At 38.1% G+C, this 21142-nt stretch overlaps 1 protein-coding gene across 3 annotated transcripts in view; it reads left to right on the top strand.

Moving 5' to 3' along the window:
* RELN (reelin) overlaps window positions 1-21142 on the top strand; it is a 529785-nt gene that overhangs the window by 390520 nt on the left and 118123 nt on the right. For all 3 annotated transcript variants that reach the window (XM_007177312.2, XM_057550217.1, XM_057550216.1), the window contains exons 21-22: window positions 15446-15638; window positions 16381-16493. In XM_007177312.2, coding sequence (XP_007177374.2) covers window positions 15446-15638; window positions 16381-16493 — 306 coding nt within the window. The remainder of the gene's footprint in view (window positions 1-15445; window positions 15639-16380; window positions 16494-21142) is intronic.

Raw genomic sequence — 21142 nt, 5'->3', positions numbered from 1 at the left:
AATTATAAAATCCACTTGAAGGTTTTTGCAACAAAAAATACATATGTAATGTGAGACATGGGTGCATTTTAATATGTTTGCCATGACGTGTGATGGAGTTTCCAAAATTAAAAGTGTCGAAGTCCTATAAAAGTCTTAAAATGGCCCTGCTTCAGTACTAAGTAAGTTAGTACATGCTATATGGCTGCACATAGTTGGAAGGATAAAGAAAAAGAGAATTTCAAAGATTCCTCATGTATCTTTCTCTCTCGCCTCACCTCTTCCCTCCAAGCTAAACATTTTCATTCAGGGCTCTCAGGCCTAACTACATGGGCCAGTGTGTTCCTTCCTGAAAGGAAGTGAGGTGCAAGAGGAAACAGGAAGGGGATGACAGAGATAACAGGATTGTGTTAAAAAGGCAAGCCCTAATTATAAGCAGTGTAAATATGGATTGGGTAAGTTCACTTCAACCAAAATTGGTTCTGGAGTTAGTATGGATGCAATGTAAGAATAACAGGAGGAAGGAGGTTCTGGATAGCCAAAGATCTGAGATGAGGTGAAGTTATTAACAGAGGCTGGAAACAGCTAAAGCTTCTCTGATTCCTCTCCTCCCGCCAGAAGAGGAGGGAAGTCTTGTTGGGTCCCTGACAACTTCACTACTCACACACCCACAGGTTCCTGGCAAGAGGCTGGCAGGCATTATGAGAGTTGAGAGGAGCTATTTTCCCCTGGGTCCTTGGTCTCCCCGCTCTCTGATAGTCTGTCCCCTTTCTGGCCCTCGGTCTCCCTCTCTTTCTCTGCTTCTCTTTGGGAGCCGAAGCCCAGGCTGTGCTTCATGCTGACTCCCCCTCTGACTTTTAAGGGAAACGACTGTGGCAGACATTTCCCTTTTTCTGCCGCAGTTTACTTCCAGCTGCTGAACATTTCCTGAAACTGCTGTGAGGTGGACAAAAAGAAGATTCAGCTGAGACTCGACAGAAATCTTTGAAAGCATTACCTCATCAACAAATTTCTGTAAACTTTTAAAATTTCTATAAACGTTAAAACTAGATTTTTTTTAAAGTTATTGGAATTAGCTGCTGGCATGTAGGGTTTGGGAGAATTGAGCTAGTTTCACAGGAGACAAAGGTGGATGACTGGGGTACAGATGGACCTCTGGACTCCCAATAAAAGCGAGTCACCCGCCAGTCTCACGTAGCACCCATGTAGGTGTGTGCAACCTGGTTAGAAAGAGAATACAGTAGTCACAGCCACTGTGTACAACAGCCTGAATGTCTAACCTAGGTGACACATTCCCCCCATTCTATCTCCCGCACAGAAAGTTATCTGATCCTTGAGAGAAAACTGCTACTAAGTGTCCAATTTTTTGCTGAGTTTTGTTTGCCAAGAGGCTGCTTTCTGTAAAAGCTGAAGAAACAGCAGCCAAGCAGCTCAATTTAAGCGTCATGTAGCTTAAAGTAAAATGTTAGTCCTGACTTGAAGAACCATGTGTAAATTTCCAAACTGAGAAAATGGAAATGACACTGAAGAAGCTAAAGAATATAAACTATGTACTTTAAGTAGGAATGGTAACAATAAGCAAAATAAAGCAGATGCTAGGAACAAAAGTATAAAAGGAGCCTGAAATATATGCTGAAAAGCACATGCATTCCAAAATATCTTCTATTGCCAATTCAGCCTAACAAGTTAAATGCAGAGTGGTTTAGTCACTTAGAAATCCATAAGGATTTTTAAAACGAAGTATTGAATAAATACATGACAAAATGCATTATATGTAGAAATTTCAAATTTGTTCAAAGCTATAGATTGAAGTAAGTAAAAAAGATTATCAGGGACTTCCCTGGTGGCACAGTGGTTAAGAATCTGCCTGCCAGGACTTCTTTGGTGGTCCAGTGGGTAAGACCCCACACTCCTAATGCAGGGGGCCAGGGTTCAATCCCTGGTTGGGGAACTAGTGTCACAACTAAGAGTTCACATGCTGCAACTAAAAGAGCCTACATGCCACAAAGAAGATCCCATATGCCACAACTAAGACCCAGAGCAGCCAAAATAAATAAATAAATATTTAAAAAAAAAAAAAAAAGAATCTGCCTGCCAATGCAGGGGACACAAGTTTGAGCCCTGGTCTGGGAAGATCCCACATACAGCAGAGCAACTAAGCCTGTGCGCCACAACTACTGGCCCTGTGTTCTAGAGCCCATGAGCCACAACTACTGAGCCCGCAAGCCACAACTAGTGAAGCCCGCATGCCTAGAGTCTGTGCTCCGCAACAAGAGAAGCCACCACAGTGAGAAGCCCACGCACCGCAACGAAAGTAGACCCTGCTCACCACAACTAGAGAAAGCCTGTGTGTAGCAACAAAGACCCAACACAGCCAAAAATAAATAAATAAATTTATTAAAAAAAAAAAAAAGATTGTCATAAAATAAATTTGTATCTAGAAATTTCTTACATGGAGAATTACTCGAGTTGAGAAACTGGTGGAAAGAATGTAGTCAGGAGAACAAGGGGAAAATTAATAAATCAGACTGTCATATGAATACAGTATGTTAACCCCGTATATTTAACATACTCTTTCTCTAAACTCCTCATTGAAGTGATCAAGGCAATGTAACAGAGAAAATGCTGAACCATTTTTGGAATTTGAAACTTGAATGAGCTTCTGGAAGAAATGGGGTGTGGGAGGAAAGTTTGTTGATGAGAGTGGAGTGAGTGAAAGTTGCATGGGGGGCCCAGATGTAAATCTGGGTGGAAGCCATAACCTGGGCCTCAGACGCCACTCGAGACCCCTGACGCTGTGCTCCAGAGCAGAGAAGGGGAGCACCCAGCGCCCCGCATGGCTCAAACCCAGCGCCCAGCCCTCAGGTGACTCTGTGACAGGATGGCTGCCCAAAGATTCTAAGCGAGGGGGAGAAGGAGAGTAGCAGGAAGGAAAACAGACATCAAGAGCCGTGTGGCTGACAGGGTCTTGGTGCTTCAGCTGGGTGTCAGGCCTGAGCCTCTGAGGTGGGAGAGCCAAGTTCAGGACATTGGACCACCAGAGACCTCCAGGCCCCACATAATATCAATCGTCAAAAGCTCTCCCAGAGACCCAGCTCCACCCAACGGCCAGCAAGCTCCAGTGCTGGACACCCCATTCAAAACAACTGGCAAGACAGGAACACAACCCCACCCATTAGCAGAGAGGCTGCCTAAAATCATACTAAGCTCACAGACTCCCCAAAACACACCACCAGACACGTCCCTGCCCACGAGAAAGACAAGATCCAGCCCCACCCACCACAATACAGGCACCAGCCCCCTCCACCAGGAAGCCTACACAAGCCACTGAAACAGCCTTATCCATTGGGGGCAGACACCAAAAACAACGGGAACTACGAACCTGCAACCTGGGAAAAGGAGACCCCAAACACAGTAAGTTAAGTAAAATGAGAAGACAGAGAAACACACAGCAGATGAAGGAGCAAGTTAAAACCCCACCAGACCAAACAAATGAAGAGGAAATAAGCAGTCTACCTGAAAAAGAATTCAGAGTAATGATAGTAAAGATGATCCAAAATCTTCGAAATAGAATGGAGAAAATACAAGAAACGTTTAACAAGGACCTAAAGAACTAAAGAGCAAACAAACAATGATGAACACAATAAATGAAATTAAAAATGAAATCAGTAGCAGAATAACTGAGGCAGAAGAACATATAAGTGAACTGGAAGATAAAATAGTGGAAATAACTACCACAGAGCAGAATAAAGAAAAAAGAATGAAAAGAATTGAGGACAGTCTCAGAGACCTCTGGGACAATACTAAATGCACCAACATATTCACATTATAGGGGTCCAAGAAGAAGAAGAGAAAAAGAAAGTGTCTGAGAAAATATTTGAAGAGTTTATAGTTGAAAACTTCCCTAACATGGGAATAGAAATAGTCAAGCAAGTCCAGGAAGTGTAGAGAGTCCCATACAGGAAAATCTAAGGAGAAACACGCCAAAACACATATTAATCAAGCTATCAAAAATTAAATACAAACAAAAAATATTAAAAGCAACAAGGGAAAAGCAACAAATAACATACAAGGGAATCCCCATAAGGTTAACAGCTGATCTTTCAGCAGAAACTCTGCAAGCCAGAAGGGAGTGGCAGGACATATTTATAGTGATGAAAGGGAAAAACCTACAACCAAGATTACTCTACCCAGCAAGGATCTCATTCAGATTTGATGGAGAAATTAAAACCTTTACATACAAGCAAGAGTTAAGAGAATTCAGCACCAGCAAACCAGCTTTACAACAAATGCTAAAGGAACTTCTGTAGCCAGGAAAGACAAGAGAAAGAAAAGACCTACAATGACAAACCCAAAACAGTTAAAATGGTAATAGGAACATACATATCAATAATTACCTTAAATGCAAATGGATTAAATGCTCCCACCAAAAGACATAGATTGGCTGAATGGATACAAAAACAAGACCCGTATATATGCTGTCTACAAGAGACCCACTTCAGACCTAGGGACACATACAGACTTAAAGTGAGGAGATGGAAAAACATATTCCATGCAAATGGAAATCAAAAGAAAGCTGGAGTAGCAATTCTCATATCAGACAAAATAGACTTTAAAATAAAAACTATTACAAGAGACAAAGAAGGACACTGCATAATCATCAAGGGATCTATCCAAGAAGAAGATATAACAATTGTAAATATTTAGGCACCCAGTATAGGAGCACCTCAATACATAAGGCAAATGCTAACAGCCATAAAAGGGGAAATCGACAGTAACACAATAATAGTAGGGGCCTTTAACACCCCACTTTCACCAATGGCCAGATCATCCAAAATGAAAATAAATAAGGAAATACAACCTTTAAATGATACATTAAACAAGGTGGACTTAATTGATATTTATAAGACATTCCATCCCAAAACAACAGAATACACTTTCTTCTTAAGTGCTCATGAAACATTCTCCAGGATAGATCGTATATTGGGTCACAAATCAAACCTTGGTAAATTTAAGAAAATTGAAATTGTATCAAGTATCTTTTCTGATGACAACGCTATGAGACTAGATATCAATTACAGGAAAAAGTCTGTAAAAAATACAAACACATGGAGGCTAAACAATATGCTACTAAATAACCAAGAGATCACTGAAGATATCAAAGAGGAAATCAAAAAATACCTAGAAACATATGACAAGAAAACACGACGGCCCAAAACCTATGGGACGCAGCAAAAGCAGTTCTAAGAGGGAAGTTTATAGCAATACAATCCTACCTCAAGAAACAAAAAACATCTCAAATAAACAACCTAACCTTACACCTAAGCAGTTAGAGAAAGAAGAACAAAAAAACCCCAAAGTTTGAAGAAGGAAAGAAATCATAAGCATCAGATCAGAAATAAATGAAAAAGAAATGAAACGATAGCAGAGATCAATAAAACTAAAAACTGGTTCTTTGAGAAGATAAACAAAATTGATAAACCATTAGCCAGACTCATCAAGATTTTTCTTGAGTCTTGGAGAACCCTCAGATCAATAGAATTAGACATGAAAAAGAAGTAACAACTGACACTGCAGAAATACAAAGGATCATGAGAGATTACTACAAGCAACTATATGCCAATAAATTGGACAACCTGCAAGAAATGGACAAATTCTTAGAAAAGCACAACCTTCCAAGACTGAACCAGGAAGAAATAGAAAATATAAACAGACCAATCACAAGCACTGAAATTGAGACTGTAATGTAAAATCTTCCAACAAACAAAAGCCCAGGACCAGATGGCTTCACAGGTGAATTCTATCAAACATTTAGAAAAGAGCTAACACCTATCCTTCTCAAACTCTTCCAAAATATAGCAGAGGGAGGAACACTCCCAAACTCATTCTACGAGGCCACCATCACCCTGATACCAAAACCACAGAAAGATGTCACAAAGAAAGAAAACTACAGGCCAATATCACTGATAAACATAGATGCAAAAATCCTCAACAAAATACTTGCAAACAGAATCCAACAGCACATTAAAAGGATCATACACCATGATCAAGTGGGGTTTATTCCAGGAATGCGAGGATTCTTCAATATCCACAAATCAATCAATGTAATAAACCATATACAAATTGAGGGAGAAAAACCATATGATCATTTCAATAGATGCAGAAAAAGCTTTTGACAAAATTCAACACCCATTTATGATAAAAAAAAACCTCCAGAAAGTAAGTATAGAGGGAACTTACCTCAACATAATAAAGGCCAAATATGACACACCCGCAGCCAACATCATTCTCAATGGTGAAAAACTGAAACCATTTCCTCTAAGATCAGGAACAAGACAAGGTTGTCCACTCTCACCACAATTATTCAACACAGTTTTGGAAGTTTTAGCCACAGCAGTCAGAGAAGAAAAAGAAATAAAAGGAATACAAATCGGGAAAGAAGTTAAGCTGTCACTGTTTGCAGATGACTTGATACTATATATAGAGAATCCTAAAGATGCTACCAGAAAACTACTAGAGCTAATCAATGAGTTTTGTAAAGTAGCAGGCTACAAAATTAATGCACAGAACTCTCTTGCATTCCTATACACTAATGATGAAAAATCTGAAAGAGAAATGAAGGAAACACTCCCATTTACTATTGCAACAAAAAGAATAAAATATCTAGGAATAAACCTACCTAAGGAGACAAAAGACCTGTAGGCAGAAAACTATAAGACACTGATGAAAGAAATTAAAGATGATACAAACAGATGGAGAGATATACCATGTTCTTGGATTGGAAGAATCAACATTGTGAAAATGACTATAACTACCCAAAGTAATATACAGATTCAGTGCAATCCCTATCAAACTACCAATGGCATTTTTCACAGAACTAGAACAAAATATTTCACAATTTGTATGGAAACCCAAAATACCCCAAATAGCCAAAGCAATCTGGAGAAAGAAAAACGGAGCTGGAGGAATCAGGCTCCTGGACTTCAGACTATACTACAAAGCTACAGTAATCAAGGCAATATGGTACTGGCACAAAAACAGAAATATAGATCAATGGAACAGGACAGAAAGCCCAGAGATAAACCCATGCACATATGGTCACCTTATTTTTGATAAAGGAGGCAAGAATATACGATGGAGAAAAGACAGCCTCTTCAATAAGTGGTGCTGGGAAAACTGGACAACTACATGTAAAAGAATGAAATTAAAACACTCCCTAGCACCATACAAAGAAATAAACTCAAAATGGATTAAAGACCTAAATGTAAGGCCAGTCACTGTAAAACTCTTAGAGGAAAACATAGGCAGAACACTCTGTGACATAAATCACAGCAAGATCCTTTTTGACCCACCTCCTAGAGAAATGGAAATACAACCAAAAATAAACAAATGGGACCTAATGAATCTTAAAAGCTTTTGCACAGCAAAGGAGCCCATAAACAAGATGAAAAGACAACCCTCAGAATGGGAGAAAATATTTGCAAATGAAGCAACTGACAAAAGATTAATCTCCAAAATTTGCAAGCAGCTCATGCAGCTCAGTATCAAAAAAACGAACAACCCAATCCAAAAATGGGCAGAAGACCTAAATAGACATTTCTCCAAAGAAGATATACAGATTGCCAACAAACACATGAAAGGATGCTCTACATCACTAATCATTAGAGAAATGCAAATCAAAACTACCATGAGGTATCACCTCACACCAGTCAGAATGGCCATCATCAAAAAATCTACAAACAATAAATGCTGGAGAGGGTGTGGAGAAAAGGGAACCCTCTTGCACTGTTGGTGGGAATGTAAATTGATACAGCCACTATGGAGAACAGTATGGAGGTTCCTTAGAAAACTAAAAATAGAACTACCATACGACCCAGCAATCCCACTACTGGGCATATACCCTGAGAAAACCATAATTCAAAAAGAGTCATGTACCACAATGTTCATTGCAGCACTATTTACAATAGCCAGGACATGGAAGCAAACTAAGTGTCCATCGACAGATGAATGGATAAAGAAGACGTGGCACATATATACAATGGAATATTACTCAGCCATAAAAAGAAACGAAACGGAGTTATTTGTAGTGAGGTGGATGGACCTAGAGACTGTCATACAGAGTGGAGTAAGTCAGAAAGAGAAAAACAAATACTGTATGCCAACACATATATATGAAATCTAAAAAAAAAAAAAAAAAAGGTTCGAACCTAGGGGCAAGACAGGAATAAAGACGCAGACTTAGAGAATGGACTTGAGGACATGGGGAGGGGGAAGGGTAAGCTGGGACAAAGTGAGCGAGTAGCATTGACATATATCCACTACCAAATGTAAAATAGATAGCTAGTGGGAAGTAGCCGCATAGCACAGGGAGGTCAGCCGGTGCTTTGTGCCCACCTGGAGGGGTGGGATAGGGAGGGTGGGAGGGAGACTCAAGAGGGAGGGGCTATGGGGATGTATGTATACATACAGCTGATTTTCTTTGTTATATGGCAGAATCTAACACAACATTTTAGATAATTATACTCCAATAAAGATGTTAAAAAAAAAATGTTGGGTGGACCCTCGTACCTGGCCCCACTAAACTCTTCAAGGCTGAAGCTGGGGCTAGAGACCAGTAACACAGGCGATGCATGAGGGATAGATGTCCACAGGAATATGAAAAGTCAGGGGCCTCCACACCCTGAATACCACAGAATGGTGAGCATAATGCAAAACCTGTTAGAATCACAGAGGGAAAATTACAACAACCGTAATCCAGAATGTGATGTTAATATTTTGTTTGAGTCCTTGATGGATGAAGCAAACAAAAAATAAGTGAGGACCTAGAGAAATGTATGAGAGGTAAATAACAAGGATGGTTTAATCGATAAAGAAAAAAATTGTACCCTACAAATAAAAAATACAAATCCCTTTCATGTGTCCATTAGACATTTGCAAAAAATGATTATGAACTAGGCTCTGAGGCTGACTTAATAGATACCAGTAAAGCATGACACCAAAAGCAGGGCCCATTAAGGTCACATATTCCAGCACTTGAAATTTTAAACTTGTTTTTGTGGACAGGGGGGTGACCTCCCTGAAAACAAAACATGACAAGAAATTGGGAGCAGGGGGCTATTTGCAATGTATATGACAGACTATTTATCCCAAATATGTGAAGAACTTCTACAAATAAGTAAGGAAAAGATAAATGCCAACTGTAAAAATGGGCAAAGTACATGAAAAGGCAACCCCAAAAAACTACAAATAGGCAATGAATAGTTAACATAAATAGCATGTTAAGTTCTCTAGTAATCAAATAAATGTAGATTAAAAGACTGAATAGAGTAGCTGAAATGAAAAATATTGTGCATGTTCAGTGTTGATATGTGGTGAGAATCAGCAGCTGTGTCTGTCGTTGTTAATATTTTTGGTAAATGTAACTTTGTACAACCTTTTTGAAGGGCAACTTAGCAATAAGTGCTAACTTTTAAATTTTGCTTTGACCAAGTAAGTCTGCTTCTAGGAATTTATCCTAAGAAAATAATTGGACAAGTACACAAAGATATACAAGGATGCACATTATAGAAGCATTGTTTATAACAGTGAAAAATGGAAACAACCTCCAAAGATTTCCATAATTGGAGATTGGCTTTATTCATTAAAAATGACAGTGTCTTACCATATTTTTCGATCTGGAAAGACGGCAATGAAACAGTTTGTAGAAAGAAAAAAACAGGACTATTACAATTCTATAATTTTTTTAAAAGAAAGAAAAGTGAGTATGTGTGTGTATTTGTGTGTGTGTAAACATAAGAAAGTCTGGAAGTACCTACACTAAAATGTTAGCGGTGGTCATCTCTAGGAAGAATTGTGAATTTTTAGTTTTTAAAAAAATGCTTCTATAATGTCAGATTTTTTTTTCCAATAAGTGTAAAATTTATATAATCCACTAAAATCATGGTTATTTCTGTTTTGAGACATAATATTATAGAAATAACAAATGAGTTTAAATGTCACCTTTAATTCCACAGTATCAGCAAGTTTTTCTGTCAACTCTAGTAAACATTTTCTGATGATTACAAGAACAAAAGCCCCCAAAAAGGATGATGGAGAGGCTTAAATTCATTCACATGTCCTTCTGCAAATTAATATAACTTCCGAATAGTATCAGACTAAAAACAGCTTTGTGTTGGTCTTCTGCTTCTCTGAAAATGAGTTCTGCAGAGCTGTTCTATTCCATGAGGCTCTTGAAAATGATAGAATAATGCTTAGATTTCTAAGAAATGTAAATATTGGTGCATTGTCTTCTCTTGCGGCCCATGGGTAGTGACACTACAGCCACATTGTTTACTTACCAAACTATTCTGAAAGAGATGGATCAATTGTCAAAAATGGCTCAGTTGCTAGGTGATTTGGCTGTTTTACATGAACTTGCTTTTAAAGAACTTGGTGGCATGAGTATTCTCCTGTTTAGTTTAGTAAGATGTATCTGCCTTTCATATAAAAGAGGCTTTTTTCTGGAGATGGGAATGAGGCTCTAGGGAAACACAGAAAGAACAATTTCTTTAAGTGAGGAAAACCTCAAAACCTTGTCTGTGTTCATTACAGCATTTAAGTAACTGTGGTTTTGGAAAACTTTCCTTTTCTCCCATTGAGACACCTCACTCATGTGTTCATTTTATTTAACATTCTTTACATGCCTTTGATAGGCGTGACATAGTGGAAAGGACATCAAAGTAGAAATCAGAAGACCTGGTTGCTAGCTTTTTAGTAACTGTGTGACCGTGGAGGCCAACAGCTCAACCTCTCGGTTTTCCTTCTCTGTAATACAGTGTTGAGGATCCCTGAGATCTCCCAAATGGTCTTGACTCAGAGGTCAAATGAAATAATCCAGCTGTTAGAAAAGCACGATGTCGTGCAGTAACACCAGGTGCTTCTTGAGGTGCACAAGGCTCTGAGTGCTGTGAGGGATGTAGAGATGAACAAGATGTGACCTCTCCCTGCAGAGAGGCTTCCAGCCTGGCCAGGAAAATAGATCCTCAGCAATACCGAGATTAAGCAAGGAAGGGGGAGGCGAAGGACCTATACTCTGGACTAAGATACGACTAAGGAGACTTGAGTTACATAATGGTGTCGTCCACTTACCAGTGTCATAACCGAGAGCCTACTAGCCTTCTTAGGGGTGGAAATGAAAAGTCACAGGGAGGTAAGCTTGTCCTAATGGAAAGTGTTATCCCTATTCTCTCATTAAATCTTGTAATTAGATGCAGGACTTTTTTTATTGTTCCTTTATTTTTGAGGCACTCTTGCAAATCAACGTGAAAAGAACTGAGCCTCCGATTCCCAAGGCATTCTGTCTCCGGAATTTTTCCCCAAAATGCTGATGTGGACTATTTTTTTCTGTTTCAGTGATTGCAACAGAGAAGTTCAGTTTCAGTTTTGCCTTTATAAATGTATCTTGACTTAGACAAGCAGCAAAGAGGAGCAGTTTTGTAAATTAAAGGATTGCAGTCTTTCAAGTTCTCTCCCCTAAAATTCCAGCTGTGTGTGAACATCAGAGTATTCAGGAGGAAAAAGTCAGACCTAATATCACTTGACTTTCAGCCAGTCTTGAATAAATCATAAACAATCGAGTGAACTTGTTCTATGAATGGTCAGGATTTTAAGGCACCAAAAAAAAAAAAATTTAAGGCACAGACGTCTGTGATCTTGGGTTATTTTGCTTCAGATTAAGACATCAGGAGAGGTATCCTGCAATACCATGAAGTATGGCAGGTGTATCAGAAATGCATTCAGCTCTAGGTTGTAACAAAAACAACCAGAAAAGACTGACCGTTGCATAAGCAAAAGTGAAGAGGCTTATTTGTCATTTGTAACAAGCAGTCCTAGGATTGGCAATCCAGGGCTGGTAAGCAGCTTAACAAGGCCATCAGGCACCCATGTTCTCTTCATCCTTCTACTCCACCATCTCAGCAAAGAGAGCTCCAACTGAATATTTGTTCATAGGCTGACTGCTGCCCCGTTAGGGGGGAAAGAAAACAGTAGGAGCAACAGGCAAGAGGGCATGCCAGCCAACTCCATCTTTCTCTTTTTTAAAAGCTTATATTAAAGCTGAGTATACCCACCTAGCATCTTTCACTTACGTCTCATTGGTGAGACTTATGATGGACGTGGTCACCCCCCAGACCAATCACTACAAGGTGACTGGGGAAGAGAGGTGCTGTGGATGGCCACTGATCAGCCTACCCAACAGTATCTGCCTACAACTACCAGTGGAACAAACATTCATGCTAAATAAGAATTTTATTGTCACTGTTTAACTGTCCTCATTTAGCCTCTTAACTTGTCCTTTTATGTACTTTTTGTCTTGTTTCTTTCTTGGTGTCTTGGCACCTTTAAAAGCCGTTATCATCAGGGTAGCTCACAGAGCACACACTTCTCAGGTTTGAATGCTTCCTCTCTCCAACCAAGTTCATGGTTAATCTGTTACTATGCAAAAGTTGGGTGCAGGCACTGTTTACAAAACGTAGCACTTATTTCTGAATCTGTGTAGAATTGCCAGGACACTAAACCATCTCAGAAGGGAGGAATTTAAAAGGAGCTGATTGTGAAAATAATCTTAAATTATTTCAGAAATGCTGGGGTGGAGAGACAATGTACATGACACGAGTGAGAAAGTTTTAGTGCCTCTGTGTGGCCTGTAGACCGTTCAGCCCATGTGCTTCCATGCACTCTGTGGTTTTTTTACCAGATGCCCAGGGTATATGTGCCTTTAAAGTTAAAAAGTTAAATGAACCCTTGTTGGCTGCCTCTGATTGCCTTTCTCATAAAGCGTAGTAGAAAGCATATAACCCTTGAAGCAAAAAGCGGCATTCATTTCTCACAGGGAGAAGCATTTGGGATTTTTTTGCCTGTTTTAAAGACTCTGGAATTTATATAGATGAGTTTGTGCCTATATAGCTTACTATTATTTTTGCTCTATGTTGATTTATTTTGTAATATTGCTAAAAACTCCATCCTACAGCTTCATATTTTCTAGATCACATCCTGTATGCCCTAACACATAGCAGCAATCATGGTTTTACATCTCTAACATCGGAGTATCATTGAATAGTAACAGAAAGTTAATGATTTTTAAATTAAGTATAAACGAAAATTATTCAGAACTACAGTGTTTTCTTCTCCATCTTAGAGTAATAGAAGGACAAAGAGATAGTGTATGGGTTGAGAGGTTTTGGAGTCAGGCAAAGCTGATTTCTCATTGAGTCTCTACCATTTACTGTCCCCATCTCCTTATTTGTTAACTAGAGGTAATTGTTCCTACTTCATAGAGTTATTGTAAGGATGTATTGTAATATGGGTATTGTGCTTAGCACTGTCTTAAGATATAGGCCTAACTCAGCAACTGGTGGGCATCTTTATAATAGCAACAAACAAGTTGTAGCACTGGATTTGTAAGCCTAGCAGCACTAAATAAGACTTTTCCCTTCATTTATGAATAGTACACTAAAGCAGAGATTGGGGCTCTTACATTTTATTACTCTATTTGTTGTTCAAGTGTTTAAAACTTAGTTAAACGTAATTAGTCATTGTGTGGAAAAAGCTTCTTAAATTTTATAACCTTGAGCCCAAACCCATGATGATCTTCCATATGGACAAAATTCCATCTTTATTTTTTATTTTTTATTTTTTTAAGGATTTTCTTTTTAATTAATTAATTAATTTATTTTTGTCTGTATTGGGTCTTCGGTTCGTGCGAGGGCTTTCCCCAGTTGCGGCAAGCGGGGGCCACTCTTCATCGCGGTGCGCGGGCCTTTCTCCATCGCGGCCCCTCCCGTTGCGGGGCACAGGCTCCAGACGCGCAGGCTCAGCAATTGTGGCTCACGGGCCCAGCTGCTCCGTGGCATGTGGGATCTTCCCAGACCAGGGCTCGAACCCGTGTCCCCTGCATTAGCAGGCAGATTCTCAACCACTGCGCCACCAGGGAAGCCCTCCATCTTTAAATAACATCTTAAACTCTGCAAGAAGCAAGTCAGAGTAGTAACTTCTTATTTTGCTGATTCAGCAAAGGGAAATTAGGAAAAAATATTAAATGCCTCAAAGATTTCATGGAGTATTGCATTATCTTCTTTGTCTACGGCAGCTAAGCCCCCTTACCGTTGAACAGTGGTACTTGACCTGCTTCAGAATGGCAGTACCAAGTACTGTGGCAGACAAACCCCAGTGTGGTTGGCCCTGGGAGTATTTACATTGACCCATATTAACTACAGTGAAACATGTCCATATTTTAATCTCCTCTGGTAGGTTATAAATTCCTTGAGCACTTTTCTCTGAAAAAGTAATTGTGCCTGCCTTCAAGCAGTTTATAATCACGTAGTACTCAATTGAGACGAGTAAAACATGGGAATTTTTTTTTTTTTAAACATGGGAATTTTTGAGTTGAGGTACAACCATTAAAACTACATTATCATGTTTTCAGTATTTAATGGCTGAGTATTAAAGACTATTTGGAAAATAAGAAAAATTAGAAGTTTTAAATTGTCCCATTTCCTACCATCAAACACAGCCCCTGCAAACATTCTGGTGAATTTCCTTCATTCATCATTTTGTGGATTTTTTTAAAACTTACTTTTTCACATACACGTTAATTTGATTATATAACCTTCATAAATATTTGAAATATGGACAATCTGTCGTGACTATACCAATTTACTAAAGCATTCCATTTTCCCTATAGTTTGACATTTAAATGGTTGCCAATTACTACTGTGAGTAAACCTGCAATATTCATCATATTTTATAAAATTATTTTTGAATTTAGGACTATTTCCTTAGGATAGGTTCCAAGAAATGAGTCAAAGAGTTTATACTCATGAGCAGTATATGAGTGAGTACCCATTTTCAAATATATTTGACAACTGTAGGTATTAACTTAAAAGAAAATATTGCTTCCTTGATAGGCAGATTGTTTCAAATTGCCTTTTTTAAGATTTTTTTTTTAATAAATTTATTTATTTATTTTTGGCTGCATTGGGTCTTCGTTGCTGCACGCAGGCTTCCTCTAGTTGCGGCAAGCTGGGGCTACTCTTCATCGTGGTGCATGGGCTTCTCATTGCAGCGGCTTCTCTTGTTGCGGAGCACGGGCTCTAGTCGTGCGTGGGCTCAGTAGTTGTGGCTCGTGGGCTCTAGAGGGCAGGCTAAGTAGTTGTGGCACACGGGCTTAGTTGCTCCGCGGCATGTGGGGTCTTCCCGGACCAGGGCTCGAACCATGTCTCCTACATTGGCAGGCGGATTCTTAACCACTGTGCCACCAGGGAAGCCCTCAAATTGCCTTTTTTAGATTAACTAAAATCCATTCTAGAGCTTGGCAAGGTTTGAATAAGTAAAATGAAACTATTTTGATGTATGATATGAAACGAAGAGGTTAATTTTTCCCTAATACATTGCTGTTTTTAATTTTCTGATTTCCACCTCTGTCTTTCAGTTTTACAGGAGATTCTAAACTTGCCTCAAGTATGCGCTATGTGGAAACACAATCAATGCAGATAGGGGCATCCTACATGATTCAGTTCAGCTTGGTGATGGGCTGTGGCCAGAAATACACTCCACACATGGACAACCAGGTGAAACTAGAGTATTCAACCAACCATGGCCTCACCTGGCACCTCGTACAAGAGGTAAGTCTATTTTTTTCTAAAGTTTGTGATAGGTAACCTTCACGTTTTAACATCAAATTTTGATCACGTTTTGACATCAAATCAGCAGTGGATTACAAGGATGCCACATTCTGCATTATCAGATACTAAAGGGCAATTGAAAATTTTTAAAAATGGGAATAACTTCAGGACTAGATATACTGGGATGGTGTTTTCAACATTATTTTCTCTAGCTCTCTTTTTCTATAAATGTCTTTTTCTTCTTTCCCTATAGCATGTCTTCATCTGTTCTTTTCTAAGTCTCTTCACCTGCAGGTAGACCATATTAAGAATATGGTATCTCTTGTTTTAAAAAATAAAAAAGAAATACATAATTCCAGTTTCTTGGAATAAAATGTACTTCTTTATATATACATACTGGTGATCTGATATTGCAATAAATGCATAAATACGTAGTGAATAGGGTAATTTTACCAAATGCCAATGTTACGCTAACAGGTCAAAAAATGGATCCTAATCCATTTTCTGTTTTTCCATGTGAGAATTGGAAGACATTTAATTCCACTGTGGGATCTCATTTAAATTATTTCCCAAATATTTTAGCTTCACAGAAGGACAAATTATAGATTGCATTCATGTTGCAAATTGTTAAGATTGTAGCATTAGATTTCTCCAAGGTCTTTTTCACTTGTGTTGAGAGAGTAAACGTATTGCCCTGGAGGAAACAGAAGCTGAGTTGAATTTTTGCATGATTCTCTTTTAGGAATGCCTTCCAAGTATGCCGAGTTGTCAGGAATTTACATCAGCAAGTATTTACCATGCCAGTGAGTTCACACAGTGGAGAAGAGTCATAGTGCTTCTTCCCCAGAAAACTTGGTGAGAGACGACATCTGCAGATATGGCTGTCACTTTAACTTTTCTCTTTTAGCATGACGAACATGAAGAAGAATTAAGCACAAGGTGGCAAGACGCATTCTTTTTTTTCAGCATCAAAAGATCTTTCTTTTATACCTAGGATATTTGAAAAATAGAGCCAATGAAAGTTTGGTTTCCAAACTGTCCTGGCTTTTTCTCATCTCCCTTTTGCCTCAACTTTTCTGTTTATGGGAAAATTCAATGAGCCTGTTCCTTTGGGTTTGACATGTAAAAGAGAATGATACAGGAATCTAAAAACTCTTTATGTCAAGACAGTTTGGATTGCAAGGCTGTTTTCTTGGTGCAAAGCCCTTCTTTTTCTTTTAAAAACTTAATATACACTCTTTTTCTCTATTCACATTCTTTCAGTAACAATGGAAATCATCCCGCAGGAAGCAGAAGCCTCAGTAACTAGGGAGAAAGTTAAACATTTGATAATATGAAAGAGAAAAGCACATTTTCCCCAAATATTACATTGTTTCATGTTAGACTGATCACTCTGAGGCCTATGTGAGGAATAGATTGTAGGATAAAGAGTGAAGACAGGGAGACCAGTTCGAGGGGGGAGGTCCAGGCATTAGATGTTTAGGTGGCTTGGAGTATGATAGTAGCAACGTGGAAAGAGACATCTTTTGCGAAATGTATTTTAATCAAATAGGGCTTGCTGATGGACCAGATCGGGGCTGAGATAGAAATGGAAGAATCAAAAGCAGTTTCTAAAGTCTGGGCCTGGGAACATTGTTGGATGGTAATACCACTGACTGAGATGGGAGGGATTGGAGAAGTGGATTTAGGGCAGAGAATTAAGAGACGTAGTGCTTCTTAGGTTTTCTAATGTGAAGTTTGAGATACTTATCTACTCAAGCAGAAATGTCAAGAAGCCAATTGGACTTATGAATCTGGAGCTCAGAAAAGAGGTTTGGGTTGAAAAGTTAAATACTATGAGTCGTATTTAAGCCCTGGGATAGGATGAGCTTGCCCAGGAAAGAACCTTTGACTAGAAATTAGAAGGGCTGAGTTCTCAGTATATCTCTACTGATTGACTACATGCTTTAGCCATTCACAACCTCTTCAAACGTGACTCCTTATGTGTATGATGAAGAGGTTGAACTAGACAATCTTAAAAGGTCCCTGGCAGTTCTGGAATTCTAAGATTCTGTGATTTGTGTAGCAGAAAAAGCATAAAAGAGACAAAAATTATATTTTTCTGTGGTATCTGCCTTCCAAGACCCCTTTTGTAAAGAAAATTACTAAATCAACCCTTCTCAGACTATTTCATGTAAGTTAGGCTGTACAAAAAAACAATTGGTTAGATAACTACCTAGAATTATTATTATGCATCCTTTAGTTGAAGATTAAATTACTACATTATAGAAGAATGCCTCCTTGATTATTTTTAAGGATTCATCATTATGTCGGTTGGAACAAAACGCTTGAAATTTGATTTCCACAGATTTTTTTATATACAACTGTGAGCCATTTCCTGGATACTCTATTAATGCTTTGTATAACAAGTTGCTACTTTTTCTAACATCCTACTTTTTTATATCTACTGCTGGGAATATAATCAAGATTTTTATTTAATTTCAATGATATTCCAAGCATATCTATCAAGATTATAAAAAGCTACACATTAAACAATTGAAATACTGGTCATACTTGGTGCAAAGCTACTGAGCTTTTTTAATTTAATTTGCCCCCATTATTTTGCCATTAAGTATATTACCCTCATTATTTAAAAAACACTGATTTTTATTCATTGACATGTGGGGTACAATTTCAAAATTATGACAAGATAATACTGATAGTGTATTTTAGAGATGTCCTTTTGTTCCCAGAAATGTTTTAAATTATTATTCTTAATTAATATAGTTTAGGCAATATCCAAAAAGTATCATCCTTTATCGAAAAGGCCTTTGCAGGTTATTTTACACTGAGATTGTATGTTGCATTATTATTTTCTTAGCTTAAAAGATAGTACCAGTGGGTTGAAAGTTTTAGTATAGTAAGAAAAGGTCCGGTTCTTGTCAATGTTTATTCAGCACTTGAGAGGAAATATATTGATCCTTAAACTCTTTAGTTTTAACACAGAGCCTGGCATGTTGTAGGGGTGCTCATTAAATGTTGGGAAATTAAATAAATTTCAATTCAGTGTGCCTTGATGAACTAAAGAGATGTTTTATTACAAACCATCTCTTTTTACAAACTGAAAAAAAATCTACTACATCATTCCTCTGACAATTTGCCTTTAAGTACATGTAGGTAAATAATTGAATTCTGCTTTTCCAGATTTCCTTCAAAGCCCTGTGTAAAGAAAGTAAAAATATTTCTTAAAAACAAACCACCCGATAGGATATTTATTTTAACATTTCTACTGACTAATACGTAAGCTAAACATTATTGTTATAGTATTTCAAAAAAATAGTGTTCAAATGGTTATTATCATTGTTTTTAGATCTGTAATGCTTTAAAGCTCTGCTATAAAGTACTTTTATTCTCTTTGGCATTCTTGATAACTTTATGATATGCATTTCAAACTTTTGCAAATTGCATGTTTTTCCCAAGCATTGGGGCAAGGAAGTACAGTTTAGTGTGAAGCAATATTCCTTTTGGTGAATCTTTCTTCTGCTGTTTTGATTGTCAAGCGCATGCAACTATAAATTGAACGTAGACAAGCAAATGTGGTCTGCACTGTCAAAGATCTGTTAACTTTAGAAGATAATGCTAGATAGGAAAACTTAGAGTGGAATATTGAATGTGTATACACCTGCTCAAAGAAATTATTTCGTATATGAACTGAACATTTGTTACCCAATGAAAATTAATTTTGTTTTTGTGAGAGACATTTACATAAGAACAGGGCCTAATGAGACCCAAACAGCTGTCAGTTGCTGACTTCATGAACAAACCAACACCTAATGACTGAATGAGTTTCAGAATATTTGGGTAAATGTAATTACAGTCACTCTGAAGGTAGAAAATACAATTTAGTCAGCCTTCATTTACCTTGATTCCTCAGTTACCTATCGAGAGATGACTCAATGGTATTTTATTTCAGTCTAGAAGTTTATAAGAGGAAAAAAATCAAATAAAGAAGAGACTGTCAAGTTTTGTTGCCTTTGAGAATCCATAGTTTGAATTTTAAATGTAGGTCAACTTCATTTCATGATCCACACAGCAGTACTGCTATTTCCGGACTCAATCCAAAGTACACAAGATTTTCCTCCTAAGGATACTTAGTTTTGAGAGAGAGACAGAGGCGGGAGAAAGAGGAAGGGAGATAGAGAAAGAGAATATTGGCAAATTAATATTTGTATTGAGGGCGATATTTAGCAGTGATGCAGCTGCAAATCAGTGAGATCACACCTTGTGTTCTCACATGTGACCAGCTGGAGATTGCTCACACAACTAATTTTTCTTTTCTCACTAAAAACGAAGCCAATATTCAACTGCTTTTGCTTTCTTTTCTGTTAATTAACATCAGCACATGAAACTGTGGATTGTCACTTTAAATGGAATAATTCACTTTTTAAGCTTTTTATCTTAAGGAAATATCTTTTCAAGAGTTCATAGGTACATGTAAGGATTAATTTACTTATAAAAAGAATTTGGAGAGTGTTTACATGTGACTGTTTAGAAGCATAAATAAACTGAGAAATCTAGGTCAGGTTCTGAAACCCTCCAACCCCATTTTAATGTTTGAAACATCAAAACTTCAAAATAATGTATGCCATGGGTTTCATGTAAGCATGTGACTCTAAAGAAAATAAACTATCACCTCGGTCAACAAACCACCAGAACAATCATTAAATTTTTGAGCTGGAAGGGATCTTAGAAATCAGATTGCCCAATCTATTTATTTGAGAGGTGAGGAACTAGAAGCCCCTGAAGGCTTAAATTTCCCACTAAAGATCACACAGCTGATAAATTGCAGAGCCAGGGTCCTGGGGGACGGGTTGCCTGACTCCTAGCACTTTCTTCACACTGTTACCTACAGAAGTCAGAAACGGGCTGCCCTTTCCTGGCCTTGTCCATCCACTCATTGGCTCATTTTTTAGCAGACTATTTTTGTACACCTACTTTATTCTGTTCCTGTGCAAACTACTGAGACAAAAACATATCCCTGTCCCCAAAGGAGTTCACAGTCTAGATACCTGTGACCCTAGACTTGACTCAGATTGTAATCGATCTTAAAAGAAATATAGTCATCTCTCCTTTAAATGACAGTGGTGCATGCGTCTTAATTTATTTGTTTTCTGTGGGGCTCTAAGATAATGTACCTACTTTTATAGTAGGCTTTTCTAAAAAACATTTCTTAATGGGACTGTGAAAATTGTGATGGCTGTTAGATTACAAATATGAACTATTACCATAGAAGAGGTGCATCTGTCTCATTGTATGTACCATGAAGAGCACTGATATCCCACAAACCTGTGTCTACTGGATGCACCTCAGTGAATCCTGGAATCATCCTACTAGGAATAAAAATGCAACCTATTAGCCACAGATCGTTAGTAAAATAAACAGTAAAGGCTTAGTCTGGATTTTAACAGCCTGTTATGTACTTAGGGAGTATTCAATATGTGGGTAATTGATGCAGTAGACTTTAA

The sequence above is a fragment of the Balaenoptera acutorostrata genome, chromosome 7 (genome assembly GCF_949987535.1).
Source record: "Balaenoptera acutorostrata chromosome 7, mBalAcu1.1, whole genome shotgun sequence".
NCBI lineage: Eukaryota > Metazoa > Chordata > Mammalia > Artiodactyla > Balaenopteridae > Balaenoptera > Balaenoptera acutorostrata.
This window is presented reverse-complemented; position numbering and strand designations above follow the sequence as displayed.